General features: G+C 35.7%; 1 protein-coding gene across 2 annotated transcripts in view; it reads left to right on the forward strand.

Moving 5' to 3' along the window:
• The window catches only part of LOC114334436 (synaptic vesicle glycoprotein 2B), a 74,185-nt gene that overhangs the window by 40,939 nt on the left and 15,632 nt on the right, over positions 1 to 17,614 (forward strand). For both annotated transcript variants that reach the window (XM_050659625.1, XM_050659626.1), the window contains exons 6-7: positions 6,952 to 7,109; positions 13,437 to 13,581. In XM_050659625.1, the coding sequence (XP_050515582.1) occupies positions 6,952 to 7,109; positions 13,437 to 13,581 (303 nt within the window). The remainder of the gene's footprint in view (positions 1 to 6,951; positions 7,110 to 13,436; positions 13,582 to 17,614) is intronic.

The following is a 17,614-nucleotide window of genomic DNA, read 5'->3' on the forward strand; positions in this document are numbered from 1 at the left end:
GCGGGGTCGGCTTCCCTAATTGCATTTCTCCACCCAATTCTGTCTTGGGTCATATCAATGTTAATCCCCTTTACCAACATGTCCTGCCTTATCGCCTCCCCCCAGGTCTTCTTTGGTCTTCCTCTCCTACTCCTTCCAGGAATCTGCACTTCAGCTATTCTTCGTATTGGGTGATTAACGTCTCGACGTTGAACATGACCAAACCATCTTAACCTATGCTCTCTCATTTTGGCATCAATTGGTGCCACACCTAGACTTCCTCTAATATGCTCATTTCTAATTTTATCCTTCTTTGTCACTCCACTCATCCATCTAAGCATTCTCATTTCCGCCACATGCATTCGTTGTTCCTCTTTCTTTTTCACTGCCCAACATTCAGTTCCGTACATCATAGCCGGTCTTATGGCTGTTTTATAGAATTTTCCCTTCAGCTTCATTGGAATTTTTCTGTCACACAACACACCACTCGCTTCTTTCCACTTCATCCATCCAGCCCTAATTCTACTGCATGCATCTCCATCTATTTCTCCATTACTCTGTAATACCGATCCTAGGTACTTAAAACTATTGCTTTTCACAATCATTTCACCATCCAAAGATACCATTTTATTTGTAGTAGCTCCATCTTTAAATGAACATTCCAAATACTCTGTTTTTGTCCTACTAACTTTTAAACCTTTTTCCTCCAGAGCATGTCTCCACTGTTCCAGTTTTTGTTCTAAGTCTCTTTCACTATTTCCTACTAACACGACATCATCAGCATACATTAAGCACCATGGAATGTTACCCTGTAGTTTCGCTGTTATCTGGTCCAAAACTAATGAGAATAAATACGGACTAAGCACCGAGCCTTGGTGCAATCCTACTTTCACATGAAATTTATCAGTCTCTCCCACACCTGTCCTAACACTAGTCGTAACTCCCTCATACATATCCCTCACAATCTTTACATATTCACCAGGGACTCCTTTCGTATTGAGTGCCCACCACAGAATCTCTCGAGGAACTCTATCATATGCTTTCTCAAGATCAATGAATACCATATGAGCGCTTGTTTCTTTACTCCTGTATTTTTCCATCAACTGCCTTATAATGAAAATTGCATCTGTTGTTGATCTACCCTGCATAAAGCCAAATTGATTCTCGGATATTTCGGTCTCTTCACGTATCCGTCTGTCAATTACTCTTTCCCATATTTTCATGGTGTGGCTAAGCAGTTTTATAGCCCTGTAGTTTGTACATTGTTGTATATCTCCCTTGTTTTTGTAAACAGGTACCAGTATACTGCTTCTCCATTCGTCTGGCATTTGTCCGACTTCCATAATTCTATTAAATAGACCTGCTAGCCATCTTGTTCCTGTCTCTCCCAATGCTCTCCATACTTCCCCAGGAATATCATCTGGTCCTACCGCTTTTCCTTTCTTTATTTTTTGAAGCGCTTGAGCCACTTCCTCGTTGGTTATTTTGGTGACCATTGCTGCTACTGTCTCCGTTGACTCTACAGGCTGTCTGTCAAATTCTTCATTTAATAAGCTGTCAAAGTACTTTCTCCATCTCTTTTTGACTTCCCTTTCGTGAACTAGTATTTTATTATTTTCATCTCGGATACATCTAATCTGATTAAAATCTTTTGCTTTCTTTGCTCTCTGTTTGGCTATTTTATATATCTTCGTTTCGCCTTCCCTGGTATCAAGTTGATCGTATAGGTTTGAATACGCTTCTGCTTTGGCTTTTGCTACTGCTACTTTCGCTTCCTTTTTCGCCACCATATAGTTTTGAAGATCTGTGTCGGATCTGGTTTCTTGCCACTTTTTATATAATTTTCTCTTCTCTTTTATTTTTCCTTGTACTTCGTTTGACCACCACCAAGTCTCTTTATCCTCGAACTTTTTTCCTGACGTTTTCCCAAGTATTTCAATAGCAGTCTCTCTAATACTACTGGCCATTTTTCTCCAAATTGTATTAGGGCTTCCTTTCATGTTCCAACATATTTTTTCTACTATTCTTCTCCTGAATAGACCTTCTTTCTCATCTTTCAGCAGCCACCACTTGATTTTTTGTGGTCCTCTCCGATATTTTTGTTTAGTTTCGCTTTTTACTTCGATGTCCAGAACAAGCAGCTTATGTTGTTGGCTTACTGTCTCACTCACTATTACCTTGCAGTCCTTGCATTCACGTATGTCTTCTTTCCTTATCATGAAGTAGTCTATTTGGGATTGATGTTGTCCACTTTTGTAGGTAATAAGTTGAGTTTCTCTCTTTTTAAAGAATGTGTTAACAATCACCATATCCAATGCTGTTGCTAATTCAAGCATGTCATCTCCAGCTTCATTTCTAGTTCCAAAGCCTAATCCCCCATGTATTGTTTCATATCCTGTCTTGGTTTGGCCCACATGTGCATTGAAATCACCTCCTATTATAACCTTCTCTTCTGCTGGAATATTACTCAGTACGTCTCCTAATTGATCATAGAAAGCTCTTCTTTCATTCTCACCCAGACCTGTTTGGGGAGCATACACACACACAACATTCAATACCTCTTTATCAATTACAAATTTCACTGAAATCATTCTATCACTCGTTCTTACAACTTCTACTACGTTATCTTTCATTTCACTATCAGCAATTATACCAACTCCATTTCTAGTGTTACTACTCCCTACATACCACAATTTGTATCCTTCACCTAGTTCTTTCGCCCTTTGTCCTTTCCACCTAGTTTCTTGAATACAAGCAATTTGGACTCTTCTTCGTTTGAGCGCATCCACTAACTCCAGACTCTTACCTGTAAGACTACCAAGATTCCAAGACCCTATCCTGATTTTTCTAACCTGTAATGGTGTTCCCCCTGAGATAGTCCTCACCCGGAGATCCGAACGGAGGCTCATTTTACTTCCGGAACATTTTACCTCAGGAGATGCCATCATTTCAGTATAAGTTTTTATTGCGTTTGGAGAAGGTCTTTTCATTATTATGGCCTGAAAAGATTTTTGGATATTTGATGCCTGAATGCCTTTTCTATCAGCACCATACCCTGCCCTGCACGTTTAGCCAATACACCACCAATGCAACCAAAGTGCAGTATTACCCCACACCCGCCTGCATTTTTCTGTATAGGCCAGGATCCCTACTGTAAGGACTGCCCTATAAGCCAATGTATTGTTGCCCGTATCCCGCCGCTAGGAGGCACGTACTTTGGTTATTTCGGGATACCGAAATAACCAAATAGATTCGCCTTTATGTTCTTGCAATAATATGTCGATAGGCGACTTAAACCATATATTTTTCGACTGCACTAAATATACACTTGAAACATTGGAACTAATGACGGAATTAAATAATATAAAATTTCCTCTTCCAGTAAATATTTCAGCAATCCTGGCTTCATTTGATAAAAGAGTCTATGACATATTAGTTAATTTTGTGATTAGGACGAAAGTAGACATTTGATCTTTCTTACGTTATAGTCTGTGGCAAATAGACTTTGTCTGATGCCAAACACACACACACAACATCCTACAATCATTTTATGACAGCGTACTAGACGCACATTGTGGGACACAAATAAGTGCGGTATCACATTATGCGTTTTGACCGGATGCGGTGGAAACGGATGCGTCCGTTTCCAACGCAACCGGACCTATCTGTCACACTATGCGTTTAGTCTGGTGAAGTCTGTAAGCGCGTGACGATATCTCAAAACGCATCCGTTTCCAACGCAACCGGACCGACCTGTCACACTATGCGTTTTGACTGGATGCGGTGGAAACGCATCCGGTCAAAACGCATAATGTGGCATCGCACTAAAGATCAGGAGTTTTCTAACAAAAACCGAAAAGGTAGTGAATGAGCCGACTTCAGGTAGTTCTCGAAAAAATATGACATCATGTGTGGGGGAATATTTTGTGTCGAATTAAAAAATTTTAAAATTTTTTCGTTTGGACAAAAATGTTTTCAAAAAAGGCACATAATTTGCAAGTTTCTTTAAAAACATGCAACATTTGGTAAAGTTCTCAAATATGCGAAATATGCCAGCATTATGCATTTAGCATAAAATCCGCTCCCTAGTCATATAATTCAAAGAGTACCCAGTTTTAAATATCTTGGTTGCCATATTACTGAACAAGTAGATCCAGATAAAGAGATAAAATGTAGAACCGCACAACATTTTTAAAAATGAGGTCATTCTTCTGTAACGATAACTTGCAACTTCAACTTCACAAGCGCACGATTAAATGTTACGTTTGGTCAATCTTCTTGTACGGTGTCGAAGCATGGACATTAAAAATATCCACCATTATTCGTTTGGCAGCTTTTGAAATGTGGCTGCACAGACGTACACTAAAAATACCATGGACGGCTATGCTGACAAACGTAGCAGTCCTTAAGGGAGCAAATGCTGCTCGCGAGCTGCTTGAAATGTAGAAAGATGGCCTATTTTGGACAGGTAGTTAAGGAAAACGGATATAATATTCTTCAACTTATTATGATGGGTTAAACGAAGGACGCAGAGAAATTGGTAGAAAACAGGCATCTTGGTTGAAGAATATCAGAGAGTGGACATGAATAAAGAAAGCAGAGCAACTATTTAGAATAAGGAGAATCCCCAAAAAAATGTTAGAATGGACCCCCACAGAAAAACGAAAACGAGCAAGACCAGCAACTACACGGATAAAGGGCATCTCCAAGGCGATGTCTGAGAGAAATCTAAGAGACTAAGACTGCCACAATAGAAAGGAGTGGCGATTAGGAACGGAAAGGCGTAGAACGCTATAAAACCGATATAATATAACTATTTAGAATAGCTCGAGAGAGAGACAGTTTTGCCATGTTAATCGCCAATGCCAAGGGGGACTTAATAGCGCATGTTAAGAAGGAGAATACCATGTAGTTGCTATATATCATTAACTGGGTCAATTGTCTGTTTAGCTTGTTTATTTTTCTTATTTTTGTATTTTTATAGTTCACAGGCTCTTTATACATATAAAAGGTTCTGGAACTCCTAAGCGGAGCATAGAGCTCCAGTGAAAATGCGCCATCGAGTTCTATTTTGCGCTAAGACCTTCACCTCATTCAAAGACTTTCCTTGACCTCTTATCTCGTCCATGATGGATCTTCTCCAAGTTTGTGCTGGGCGATCTCTTTTTCTTTTTTCTTGGGGATTCCACTCTAGGAGTCTTCGTTTTTTCTTGGGGATTCCACTCTAAGGCAGTTTGCTGTAGCATATCTTCGTTTCTGATGATGTTAGGCCAGAAAATACGAACAATTCTTCGTAGGTATTTACTAACAACAACTTGCAGTTTGCCTGTAAGCGATTTTGTCACTTTTGTTGGTGTTTTCTGTGCGTTAATTTTGAGTAGGAATTCATTTAAAAACACACAAGTATCATTACTTTTTTTTTGGGAGGTGGGAATCTTCTCATGACCGTCTGGGAAGGTGTCCCAGGTATGTCGGATTCAGTCCGTCCTATCTCTATCTTGCCGGGCCGCCTACCGACTAAACACACCCCCTCTTTCTCCAGCCGACGGGTCTGGAACCGCTCTTAGCGAGCATATCTGACCCGTCGACCTTACTCATAGCTCCCCTCCGGCACTCCAGGAACCAACCAAAGAATGCCAGTTGACACTTACGAGTAATTCCAGTCATTCATGCTTTCATCTATGCATGCTTTTTCATCCACCCATTCATTCTGATATTAAGATGGGGCAGTCTATGTAGGTCGAATGTGAAAGATCCTTCCCCACCGACTGCCCTAAAACGATACAGACAAATATAACATAAAAGAAGAAAGAAGAATAAAAGGGATGAGAAAAAGAAAAAGAGCAGAGAGAGTATGAGGGAGAGAAAAGAAGAGAAAATAAAAGGGAGAGAAACAGAGAATAGAAAGAAAAGATAGAGAACATGAACAGGAAAAAGCGGAAAGTTAAAACATATGTTTAATGAACGGTAAGGGTAAGAGTTAAAAATAAAATTAAATAGATTAATTAATAAAATCCGATAAAATAATAAATAAAAAATAAAATAGGCAGTCAGCGAGGTTAGGGTGATATGGTCCTCCCCCCGCTGACTACCAACCACAACACAAAACAATTTTTTTGTAAATAAATAATATGGGTCATCCCACCTGTAGTCGTTTCTCTTTTTCTTCTTTGTGCTTCATGGTTTTTGTGACAAAAGCAATGACCAAGTCGAAGTCACTCTTGCTCCCGATAATTCTATCCATGAGCTTTTGAGGCTCACCTAGAGGAAACTCCAGATCCAGCTGCAGCTCAGTTCGCCTCGCACGATATGCAGGGCACACGAATACGACATGCCGCGCGTCATCCACCACCCCACACCCAGGACATAGAAGATCGTCCGCCGTTTTCCTTATACGGAAGGTATAGTTCCTGAACGATCCATGCCCCGTCAAGAACTGTTTTAAGTAGTAGTTGACGCGACGATGTCGGCACTCGTACCACCTCACTACATCTGGAATCAGGCATCTCGTCCAGGCAGCCTTTCCGATTTCAGTTGCCCATTCCCTCTGCCACATCTCTAAGCTCCTCTTTCTTTCTTGTGTCCCTGAACCAATTGCCCCGTTGCCCCTCTGAGGCATTCGGACGCTTTCACTGGCCAGGATGTGCACCGGCACAGACCCAGCCACCAGCCAAGTATCATTACTTGAGTGAAATGAGTGTCGATAACGAATCAATACTCATTTCACTCATTTCATCGTTCCCCATTAGAGGTCGTTCTAACCATACTCCGGTATAAATATTTCATTTATACCGAGCAGAACGGGTGTTTTGATTCAGATCGGTCTTCTTGCAAAGCCTCCTTGATAACGGGTAAACCTAGAAACAGGTGTCGAGGGATGGTAAGGGACCCGATTTGAATCAAAATGAAACCGTTTATTTTCATTTTGTCATTACTTCTTATGGTTTATACGTATTTTTTTTATTATTGTAGGTTAAGATGCTAGTGGAAGAAAAGGTTAAGGATAACACAAACAAAAATATTCTGGAAGACATCAGAGGAGGGTTTCGCACTTCATTGACGTTATTCAGACCTCCACATCTATGGAAGTTTCTTATTATTACCGCTGCAATGACCTCGTGTACATGCAGGTATATCAATTTTTTATATAGTTCAACTTTAACCCACTTAAAAGACATTCTTTTTAAGGTTGTTCTGAAGCTATTTCGTTGTGGCATTTTTATAATCAATTATTTTCAATGCGAAATAAGCCACAATTTTACCAAAAAAAAAGAATGTATGTGTACTTTGTACGCACGTAAGAAGTTATACTTCTACTACATATTATGTGATTTTTAAGACAATACCAAAAATTTAAAAAAATAAAAGAATAAAACGCACACAAACACATTGAAAAATGCCACAAAGAAAAAATGATTTCTGAACGATAATAATTGTTGGCAAAAATTTTAAATACGCATTTTCTGAAAAAAAATTATATAACAAATATACTTACAATCATAAAATGCATAAAAAAATAAAAAAATAAAAACTTGCATCGGGAATCGAACCCGTGAATTTCGGGGCGCTTTGATTCGTAATCGAAGCCTAGACTCACTCGTCCAATTCCACACTATTTGTCATGTGGAAAAATAGGGTAACTGAACGTTTTACTGTTTGACAGTTGTTTTGAATATAATTAAATTATGTAGTTTAAATTTTGTGGAAGATAATATTAAAATATAACAAAACAGTAAGAAAACAATATATTAGATAAAGATTGGTAGAACTTTTGTTGGTAATCAAATTAGGTATGTAAATCAAAGCATTACATACCTACTAGATAAATAAATCTACGCCAAAAAATCATAATTTAAAAATAAAAATCGGACCTAATTTGGGATTTCTCTCTAAAATCCCCATTCTTGAGAAAATAAATGTACAGTAGAGCGTCGATTATCCGAACGTCGATCAACCGAACGACCGCTTATTCGAACTATCGACTCCCGCGTCCCGCACTCAAATACCGAGCAAGCGTTAGTAATTGACGCTTAAAATATCTTCAATTTTCTTCAATATTGTATCCAAAAATAATTATGTTGTTGCAAAGACTGCACTTTTTTGTTTAGTTGCTAGTTGTTATTATCAAGATATAAATAAATATGTAGGTATATAAATATGGCTTTTATTCACTTGTGGATAAATATGTATGACTATAAATATGTATCAATATATTATAGTTCGATTATCCGAACAAATCGGTTTTCCGAACACCTATGTCCCCCAATTAGTTCGGATAATCGACGCTCTACTGTATTTCAACCTAATCCAAATGTATAATTACAATATGATTATAATAAAAACTACTTACCAAATTAGAATGAGTTTTCCTTGTCCAAAATAGTCCCAAAGTCCAAAAATATAGGTATATGAAAACTATTTAAAAAGGCAGTATAACTATTAACTAACTTTTGTTTGTTGTTTCCTTTCAAACAAATTTTAAAACGCAACAACCATAAATAATCTAACTACAGCTGTGCCACAGCCGCCATATTGAATAATTTTTGACATGTCATTTGAACATCCAATCAGAACAAAGTTATAATGCGCATGCGCCGGGATCATAGGTTTTAACATACAAAAATTCACCCTCATATCGCCGGTAAAGAAGTATAACTTAAAAAAAATGATTTTATTAACGTTTCGACGCCCTAGTCGGGTGTCGTTGTCAAAATACAAAATAATACTAAATTAAACAAAAATGTTGTTGTTTAGTAAAAAATTCTTCTAATAATTTATTTAATCTGACTCATTTATATCGGCAATTCAGACATGTATTATACATTTTAAACTAGAAGACTTTAAAATAATATTGCCAATATTGATGAGTTGCGTTCCTGGGACGACTTTAATAAAAGTCATTTGATTACATGAAATCAACCCAACTCAAGAATATCCGCCACAAAAAATCATAGCATGTGATCTGTCTTTAAAAAGACAACAAATGCAACGATGGCAGTAAAATTCCCGCGCTAGAGATACCATAGTAAATCACGAGGGAAAACCAGGAAAAAACCTCGTGATACTATCCCGACATCGTAAGTATTTTGTGTGTGTTGGTTTTCTATACACTTGAGTCTCATATCGAGTATCCTTCTTTGATACTAAAACATCGAGAAAAGGCAGAGTGTTATTATATTCCTTTTCCATTGTAAATTTTATTGTCTCTTCTTATAAACGATATTTAGGAATTATATAGATATGTATCCAACAATTCTGACCTATGAGGCCATATTGAAAACACATCATCTACATATCTCCACCATACTGTGGGTTTTAAATTTCGTTTAGAAATGATATTAGTTTTGAAATCCTCCATAAATATATTAGCCAATAACGGAGATAAAGAAGAGCCCATTGCTAGACCAAAATTTTGTTTATAGAAATCATTATTTAGTTGAAAATAGGTATTATTAGTACATAATGTCAATAACTCCATTATAGCTGATACATTTAGTCTTGTCCTAGTTGTCAATGTATTATCATTTTCTAATTTCGTTTTGATTATGTTTAAAGTTTAATCTTATAGTCCAAGAACCAAAGCTTTTTACCTCGTAATTTTTACAGAATGGATCAATTTAATTGAAAATTTGAGAATAAGTAGTGGATAGTCCATGGATCAAAATCTATATGATGCCGACAGGCGCTTTTACCATGGGAATGGTTGCCACCCCATCTCGGGGATTGACATTTTTTATTATATTTTGACCGCAAAAGTTAATAGAAACATTCATTCTAAGCAAAAAATGGTCTATACATTTTTTTGATAAAATCAATCGTTTTTGATTTATTCGCTATCGAAAGTGTTGTTTTATATCTAAAAATAAAACAATGTTTTTCGATGGTATACTCATTTACGATTCACTCAATTTTTGCCGTAGAACAAATTTTATCAAACCAAGTTCTTGGGAATTAAATTATCTACAATTTTATATTTAAACATTTTTTCGTATCTCTGATGCTAATCTTTCTATTCTGAAGAAAATGTCATTTTTTACCAAATTGCAAACGTTTGTTATTCGCTTTAAATTTCAGTTTTTTAAAAACTAATCATTCTAAGCCAGTCAAACTTCTAGAATCTATTAATAATACATAAATAAAGAATAATAAATAAGGCCAATGACTAAAAACACCGCACTAAAAATGGATTTCTCCTTGTTTCCAAAAAAAATATATTGATTTTTTAACCCTAACTTTTTTATTTTTTGTCTTAGAAGTTCGTTAAAAAAGAATTTTGTAGGTTTTTACAAGATCTATAAGGTTATTAATATTAAATCTTTTTGAAATTCTCAGTCACAAAAAGAGGTGGCATTGAAAGGGTTGGTAAAGGTGGCTTTTGCATATTACAAGTTTTAATTGTCAATAGCTCACTCAATTTTTTCCATAAAAAAATTTTTGCCAACCAAGTTCTTGGGAAATAAATAACCTACAATTTCATATTGAAATATTTTTTCGTATCTCTGATGCTACTCTTTCTATTCTGAAGAAAAGGGCATTTTTTACCAAACTACAAAAACTCGTTATTCGATTTTAACTTAATTTTTTTAAAAACTATTCATTCTAAGCTGATCAAACTTCTAGAACCTATTAACAATACATAAATCAAGAAAACCAAATCAGGTCAATGAGAAATTTTAATTAGGGTGTTGACATTCTGACATGACTGACATTCTTTTTATTATAAGTCACTTAATTTTTTTAGCTAGAGATTTTTTTTATTTCTGGTAATACATATTTTTAAATACTTTAAATTAGTTTCAACAAGTTATCCTCGAAAAATGCATAGTTTTTCCGTCCTTTGACTTTGAAACTACAATATTTAGCATTTGACGAAGACGAGCCAACATATAATAAAGTATAGCTCGATTATTATTGGTCTTAAAGAAAATAAAAAAATGGTTTTGTTTACTTTTTCAAAAGGTACATTTTTGTTAAGAAAAGTTGTTTAGATAAAACGAAGCTTTTTGAGTTATTAGCAGAAAACTAATTAAAAACATATATTATGTAGGTATAACATTTTTATATGTCTATTTGTCACCGTGTTGTGTAATTATATCCGAAACTTACGTGTCATTTAAAGAAGCTCGGTGGCGTAGTTGGTAGAGCGTTGGGTCAGTGATTGGAAGGTCGCACCGGTCGCGGGTTCCAATCCTGGACGATTCATATATTTTTTTAATTTTTGGTTGTTTTAATAAAAATTCTTTGAAAGTGGTAGATAAGAAGGTTAGTTTAATATTTAAATAAAATACAAATAACCTGTTAAGTATATTTACTTCGTTGAAATTATATGGTACACGACAATTAGACCGAAATCATTAGACCGAAAGCAGTAGACCGAACTAATTAGACCGAAAAGTACTTTACCGAAAGCTCACTAGACCGAACAGCATTAGACCGAAATGGTAAATAAATTTAAAAAGTTTGCAGTAAATTATGCTAAGATTTTGTATATCTGTCTTTTTGTTTATTGTATTTTTTTGTATTATTTTATATATAGACTGTGTAAATTGTTACTCTGTACAGTCTGATATAAAATAATTTTCATCCGTTAAACAAATTAGTGAAGGTAAAAATAAATTAAGGGTAGAGTGACGTTAACACCATTTTAACTGTTTATAATAACCATCCAAATAACATTTAGTTGTAATTACATTAGTCTTTCTCTTTTACTGCGACAAGTAAAAAGAACTGCTTTTCGGTCTTCTGCTATTCGGTCTAGTGAGGTTTCGGTAAAGTGCTTTTCGGTCTAATGAGTTCGGTCTACTGCTTTCGGTCTAAAATGATTTCGGTCTCTTTACAGTAAACCAAATTATATAATAGAAAAATAACTTCTTACGTGCGTACAAAGTACACACACATTCTTTTTTTTAATTATGTTACTCATTTCTTTTAGTTTTTGTGCACATTAAATAGGTCGTGTCTAGATATCACACCCTCCATTTCGTCGCACCTTTCTCTCATCCATTTTTCTTTGGCGAATTTGATCTCCTTTTTTATTTTTCTCTGCACTGTGTAACATAACCTATTATCTTATTATCATCTCCTCTCTTCAGGAGCTGGAAAAGCAGAGTGAGTGACTAAAAACCAGAAAGTTCGCTAAATAATTTGCAAAGGATTTTTGTGGGTGGTTAAAATGTTTCCGTCAACAAGAACATTCAAAAAATTACTACACGTAGTGTTTTCCTTTATCAACCGTGTACTTCTATTCTTTAAGTGGGGGTGAGTGAGTTAGGGATGGCGGTTTTTGACAAAACACCGGTTTTCGGTTATACCGTTTTTTTTGCTTACGGTTTAACCTGGCGGTCATAACCGGCCAAAAAAACCGGTTTTTGGAAAAACCGGTTTTCGGTTTTTTTAATCCAATAGGTTACAAAGTTACATTTACAATACACTTTAGTTTGCGACACTCCATTCGACTCGATATCAATATGATCAAAATTAGTACTATCGAAAGAACATGATGTATTACTTTTAACACGTTTGTATATTTGTAGAATAGGTACATTTTAACTAATTTAATACTTTCTGTATGAGTGTATCGTTTTGAAAACGTAGCGAAATTCTTGGAGATTCGTATTCGTAATCAGTAATTCGATATTCATGTCAGAGCCGTATTTTTGGTAATCAGAAAAAGTCATTCACCCACTTTCAATGTCAAGAGTTAAGTGTGAAAAATAGATGATGTTTGCAGTTTGCCTCTAATTCAACCAGATCACTTCTTATGTAAATATTATGATTACAAATACCTTTTTTAGAAAATATTATAATAAAACTTAATAATTGTTTCTGGCTGATGTCTGATTGCACTTTCAGTTTGCTTCTGTATTTTATAAAATAAAATAAAATTTAAATTATGGTTTTGTTTGGAATAATTACTTGAGAATAATAATTATGATTGGGATCAAAAATAATACCTAACCTAATCCTAATCACCGTAAAAACCTAATAACCGGTTTTTACTTTAAAAAGAAAAAAACGGTTATAACCGGGACAAAAAAAAACAACCGGTAAAACCGGTTATTGTAAAGTAAAAAAACCGGTTTTAAGTTTAAACCGGTAGGTTTTTCCCATCCCTATGAGTGAGTGAAATCATGAAAATAACTGCAAAACTTTATAAAGGTTTTTCGTGGATGATAAACACAATTCTTTGAACCATAACTTTATAAAAATAAATTTTCACACCAAAAAAAGCATTTTCCAGTTCAGTTCGCAAAGAGACCACGAATTTAATAAAATCGACGACGAAAACAAAACAAGATAGTAAATATATCCAACAATGTTTCAATTTTCCCCAAAAGGTATCAAATGATTTACAAAGTAATCGATTATGCCAAAAAGAAATTATAATTCTCACCAAACTAAAAAAGCGGATTTGGTGGAATTTTCAACTTGTCACCATGTATTTACTCTTCTTTCAGTCTTCAGTGTTTACGTCAGTGGATGCCTCAGCTATTTCAATCGATCGAAGACTACAAGTCTATACATCACGGCAATATTTCGGACGTTTGTACAATGTTAAGTGGATTAAACGTAGAGAGGAGGTCAAATGACGCTTGTTCTACGGTGAGTATATAGACGAAGCAAGGAAGCACTAAAAAGCCCAAAACCTAGAAATTTTGTGCAGTAAGATGAATGAATCGTCATGCAACTTTTTGCATCCGATTCGAGAGAGTGTCAGGAAATTTTGTGAACTAAATTGATCTCCGGCAAAAAATTTTGTACATTAGAAAATGCATTTTCAAAGTGCAGCTCGAAGAGATGGAAAATGAAAAATTTAGAACTCAGGAAATATTGACGGTCATGAGTTCAATTTTTATATTTGGGGTTTTTAGAGGTCAGTGAACACAAATTTCATGATGGCGATGGTCTCCGAGGTACCTGGTGCCCAGGGTGGGGCTCGTCGCCATGGACGATCGAATAATTCGCGAAATGAAGATTGAATCGAAAAACTGAAAAATACGCGTTTAATATTTTTTTAAAATCTATCTAATGACACTAAAGACGACCCCCCACTCCATCCCCTGGAGGTGGGGTGGGAGTAACTTTAAAATCTTAAACGGAAACGCCCATTTGTTATTACAGATTTGGATTGCTTACGTAAAAATAATCAACTTATATTCGAGAAAATTTTTTCGAATTGTAGATAGATGGCGCTATAATCGGAAAAAACGATTTATCGTGATACCATAGGTAAATTATAGAAACGGTTTAATATCTTAACCCTTAAACGCCCAAGGGTGGGTAAAAAATGTCCACCTAATGCGTATTCCCGGGGGGGTAGCGGGTAGACTCTCTTTACGATCCCAGTAAAGACAAGTCTGCTTCAGGGATGCGCCCCTGCCCTTGCGTACGCGAGCTCTGCTTTTTCTCCCAATCCTCTTCCGGGAGAGAAGCGGATTCTAGTCCCTATATCCTACCCACCAACCCAAACCTACCCAAATCCTTCCCTCCTCAACCCGCACTGGACCAGCGTGAGGAGATAACGGTCCAAACCTTCAAGTCAATGGATAGCACAAAAAAGAAAAGGCCCCCAGTCCCCAGCACTTCCCAAAATCTTGATCAAGGCAGCGATCAAACAACAGACGGAAGAGGGGGTGCCAAGAATCCCTGGGCATGACCCGGCTGCCACAAGATGACAATTTGGCTATGTTCTTACAATATTCGAACTTTGACGGACGACAATAGAGTCCCAGAAATAGAAAATGAGCTAAAGGATATAAAATGGGATATCCTGGGTATATGCGAAACCAGAAGAAAAAGTGATGAGTATGTAATACTAAAAAATGGCACACATTTTATGCATAAAGGTGGCGAATACACTGGAGTGGGATTCTTGGTAAAACAAAGCCTCACACAGTGTATCGAAGAATTCAAGCCCATATCAGACAGAGTAGCATACCTTATCATCAGAATTAATAAAAGAACCACTCTGAAAGTGATCCAAGTATACGCCCTAACCAAAAGCCACGATGAAGAAGAGGTAGAAATATTTTATGATGAAATAAGAACAGCTATAGAAACAAATAAAGCAAACTACGAAATACTATTAGGAGATTTTAATGCTAAATTGGGCAAAAAAGAAGAAGATTATGAACATTTAATTGGCAATTATGGCTACGGGCAAAGAAACGATAGAGGAGAGATGCTTCTCAATTTCATGAATGAACATAACATGTACTCAATGAACTCCTTTTTCAATAAAAAACCAAGCAGAAAACGGACATGGATGAGCCCCGATAAAAAGACAAAGAATGAAATAGATTATATCTTAACGAAAAATAGAAACCTAGTAAAAGACGTATCGGTATTAAATCAGTTTGACCTAGGAAGCGACCATAGACTAATAAGAACAAAACTAGTAATAAACAAAAAACTAGAAAGAAAAAGAATACATGAAAAAAGATACAAATGGACATCTGAAGAAATAAAAAATAGTGAATTTAATAAAAAGATAATGCATGCATTAAATCAAGTTAACATGCAGCAGATAAACTCCAATGATATTGATGATTTGAATAACCTTATAACCGAAACAGTGAACAAAAGCATTCTGCAACTGAAAAAACCAAAAACAACACACAATGAATTAGATAAAGAAATATTACAACAAATAGAAAAAAGGAAGATCTTAAATAAATCTAACAAAAAGGGAACCGCAGAATATAGAGAACTTAATAGGCAGATTAGAAAAGGAATCAGAAAACAAAAAAGAAAAGAAGAAGAAAAATTAATAACAACAACTATTGAAAAAAATAAGAGTATGAAATGCCTCAGACCGACACTAGGACGACGTCAGATAATATCATTAATGGGAAAAGACGAAAATGAAATCACAACTAGAGAAAACATACTGAAACGAATAGAAGAATTTTACACGGAACTCTACAGAACACATCAACAAGACGATGAAATGAGACCAGCACGGAAATTAATAAAAAATGTTGGATCGGAAATAATGCCAAAAGTAACAATTTCAGAGGTAACCACAGCATTGGGAAACATGAAGAGAAATAAAGCTGCAGGAGAAGATAGTATTACTACAGATATGATTTTAGAAGGAGGTAAGGAACTCATTGCAATTGTAACTAAGCTTATAGACAGTTGTTTACACCAGGGCAAAGTCCCTAAGAGTTGGAACAACTCTAAAGTAATCTTATTACACAAGAAAGGTGATAATCGAAAGTTGGAAAACTACAGGCCCATCAGTCTATTGTCACACCTATTTAAAATACTCACCAAAGTCATAACTACCCGACTAACAAGAAAATTAGATGAATACCAACCATATGAACAGGCATGTTTTAGAAAGGCTATTCAACTTCCGATCACCTGTTAACCACAAAAATATTAATAGAAAAATGTAACGAATACAAGTTTCCAGTTTTTATAGCATTTGTAGACTACGAAAAAGCTTTCGACACTATAGAACACACGGCCGTAATAAACGCAATGCAAAATTGTAGAATAGACAGCAGATATATTAACTTAATAAAAGAAACTATGAACCAAGTTACAGCTACATACTACCTAAATGAAAATGAATACACGAACCCTGTACCATTAAACAGGGGAGTCAAACAGGGAGACACTCTATCACCCAAACTGTTCACCTTAGTTTTGGAGGACGTTTTTAAAAATCTAAATTGGAAATATAAGGGAATAAACATCAATGGCCGCTATCTCAGTAATCTACGATTTGCGGATGACATAATCCTGATAGCTGCTGACCTACAAGAACTGCAAACCATGCTTTCAGAACTACACACAGAATCTTCTAAAATAGGACTGAAAATGAATTTAAACAAAACAAAAGTCATGCACTCCGAAGAAACGATGACAATAATAAACAACAAAGTTATAGAAAAAGTTGAAGGATATATATACTTAGGACAAAAAATAATACTAAATAGGGAAATTCAAACGGAAGAAATAAAAAGAAGAAGAAAGCTAGCATGGGCAGCATTCGGCAAACTGAACTATATACTCAGAAATCAGCAAATTCAACTACATCTTAGATCTAAAGTTTTTGATGCATGCATTATTCCGATATTAACATATGGGGCACAAACATGGACAATCACAAAAAAGAATATGAACATACTCAGAGTCACTCAACACGCGAAGGAAAGAACAATGCTTGGCATTTCACTTAAGGATAGAAAAACAAACACATGGATAAGACAGAAAACCAAAGTCACCGATGTGGTACAAAAATCACTAAAATTGAAATGGGAATACGCTGGACATGTAGCTAGGAGCGATCTTAACAAATGGCACAGAACAATTCTAACCTGGAGACCATACGAACACAAAAGACCCAGAGGCAGACCTCCTATGAGATGGACAGATGATCTGAAACGAACTGCCGGGAAAAATTGGCTACAAGTAGCGTACAACAAAAAACAATGGAAAGGAAGACTTGAAGAGGCTTATGTTCAGATGTGGACGTGAATGGCTAGACGAAAAAGAAGAAGAAGAATGCGTATTCCCTTGTAACATATTTATTACGTGTTAAAAAATTTTTCAAAATTTATTTATTGTTAAAAATACAGCCCTTTATCGAATGTTAATTTGGTTCTACCGATATTTTTGAAAA

This window comes from Diabrotica virgifera, chromosome 8, assembly GCF_917563875.1.
Source record: "Diabrotica virgifera virgifera chromosome 8, PGI_DIABVI_V3a".
Taxonomy (NCBI): domain Eukaryota; kingdom Metazoa; phylum Arthropoda; class Insecta; order Coleoptera; family Chrysomelidae; genus Diabrotica; species Diabrotica virgifera.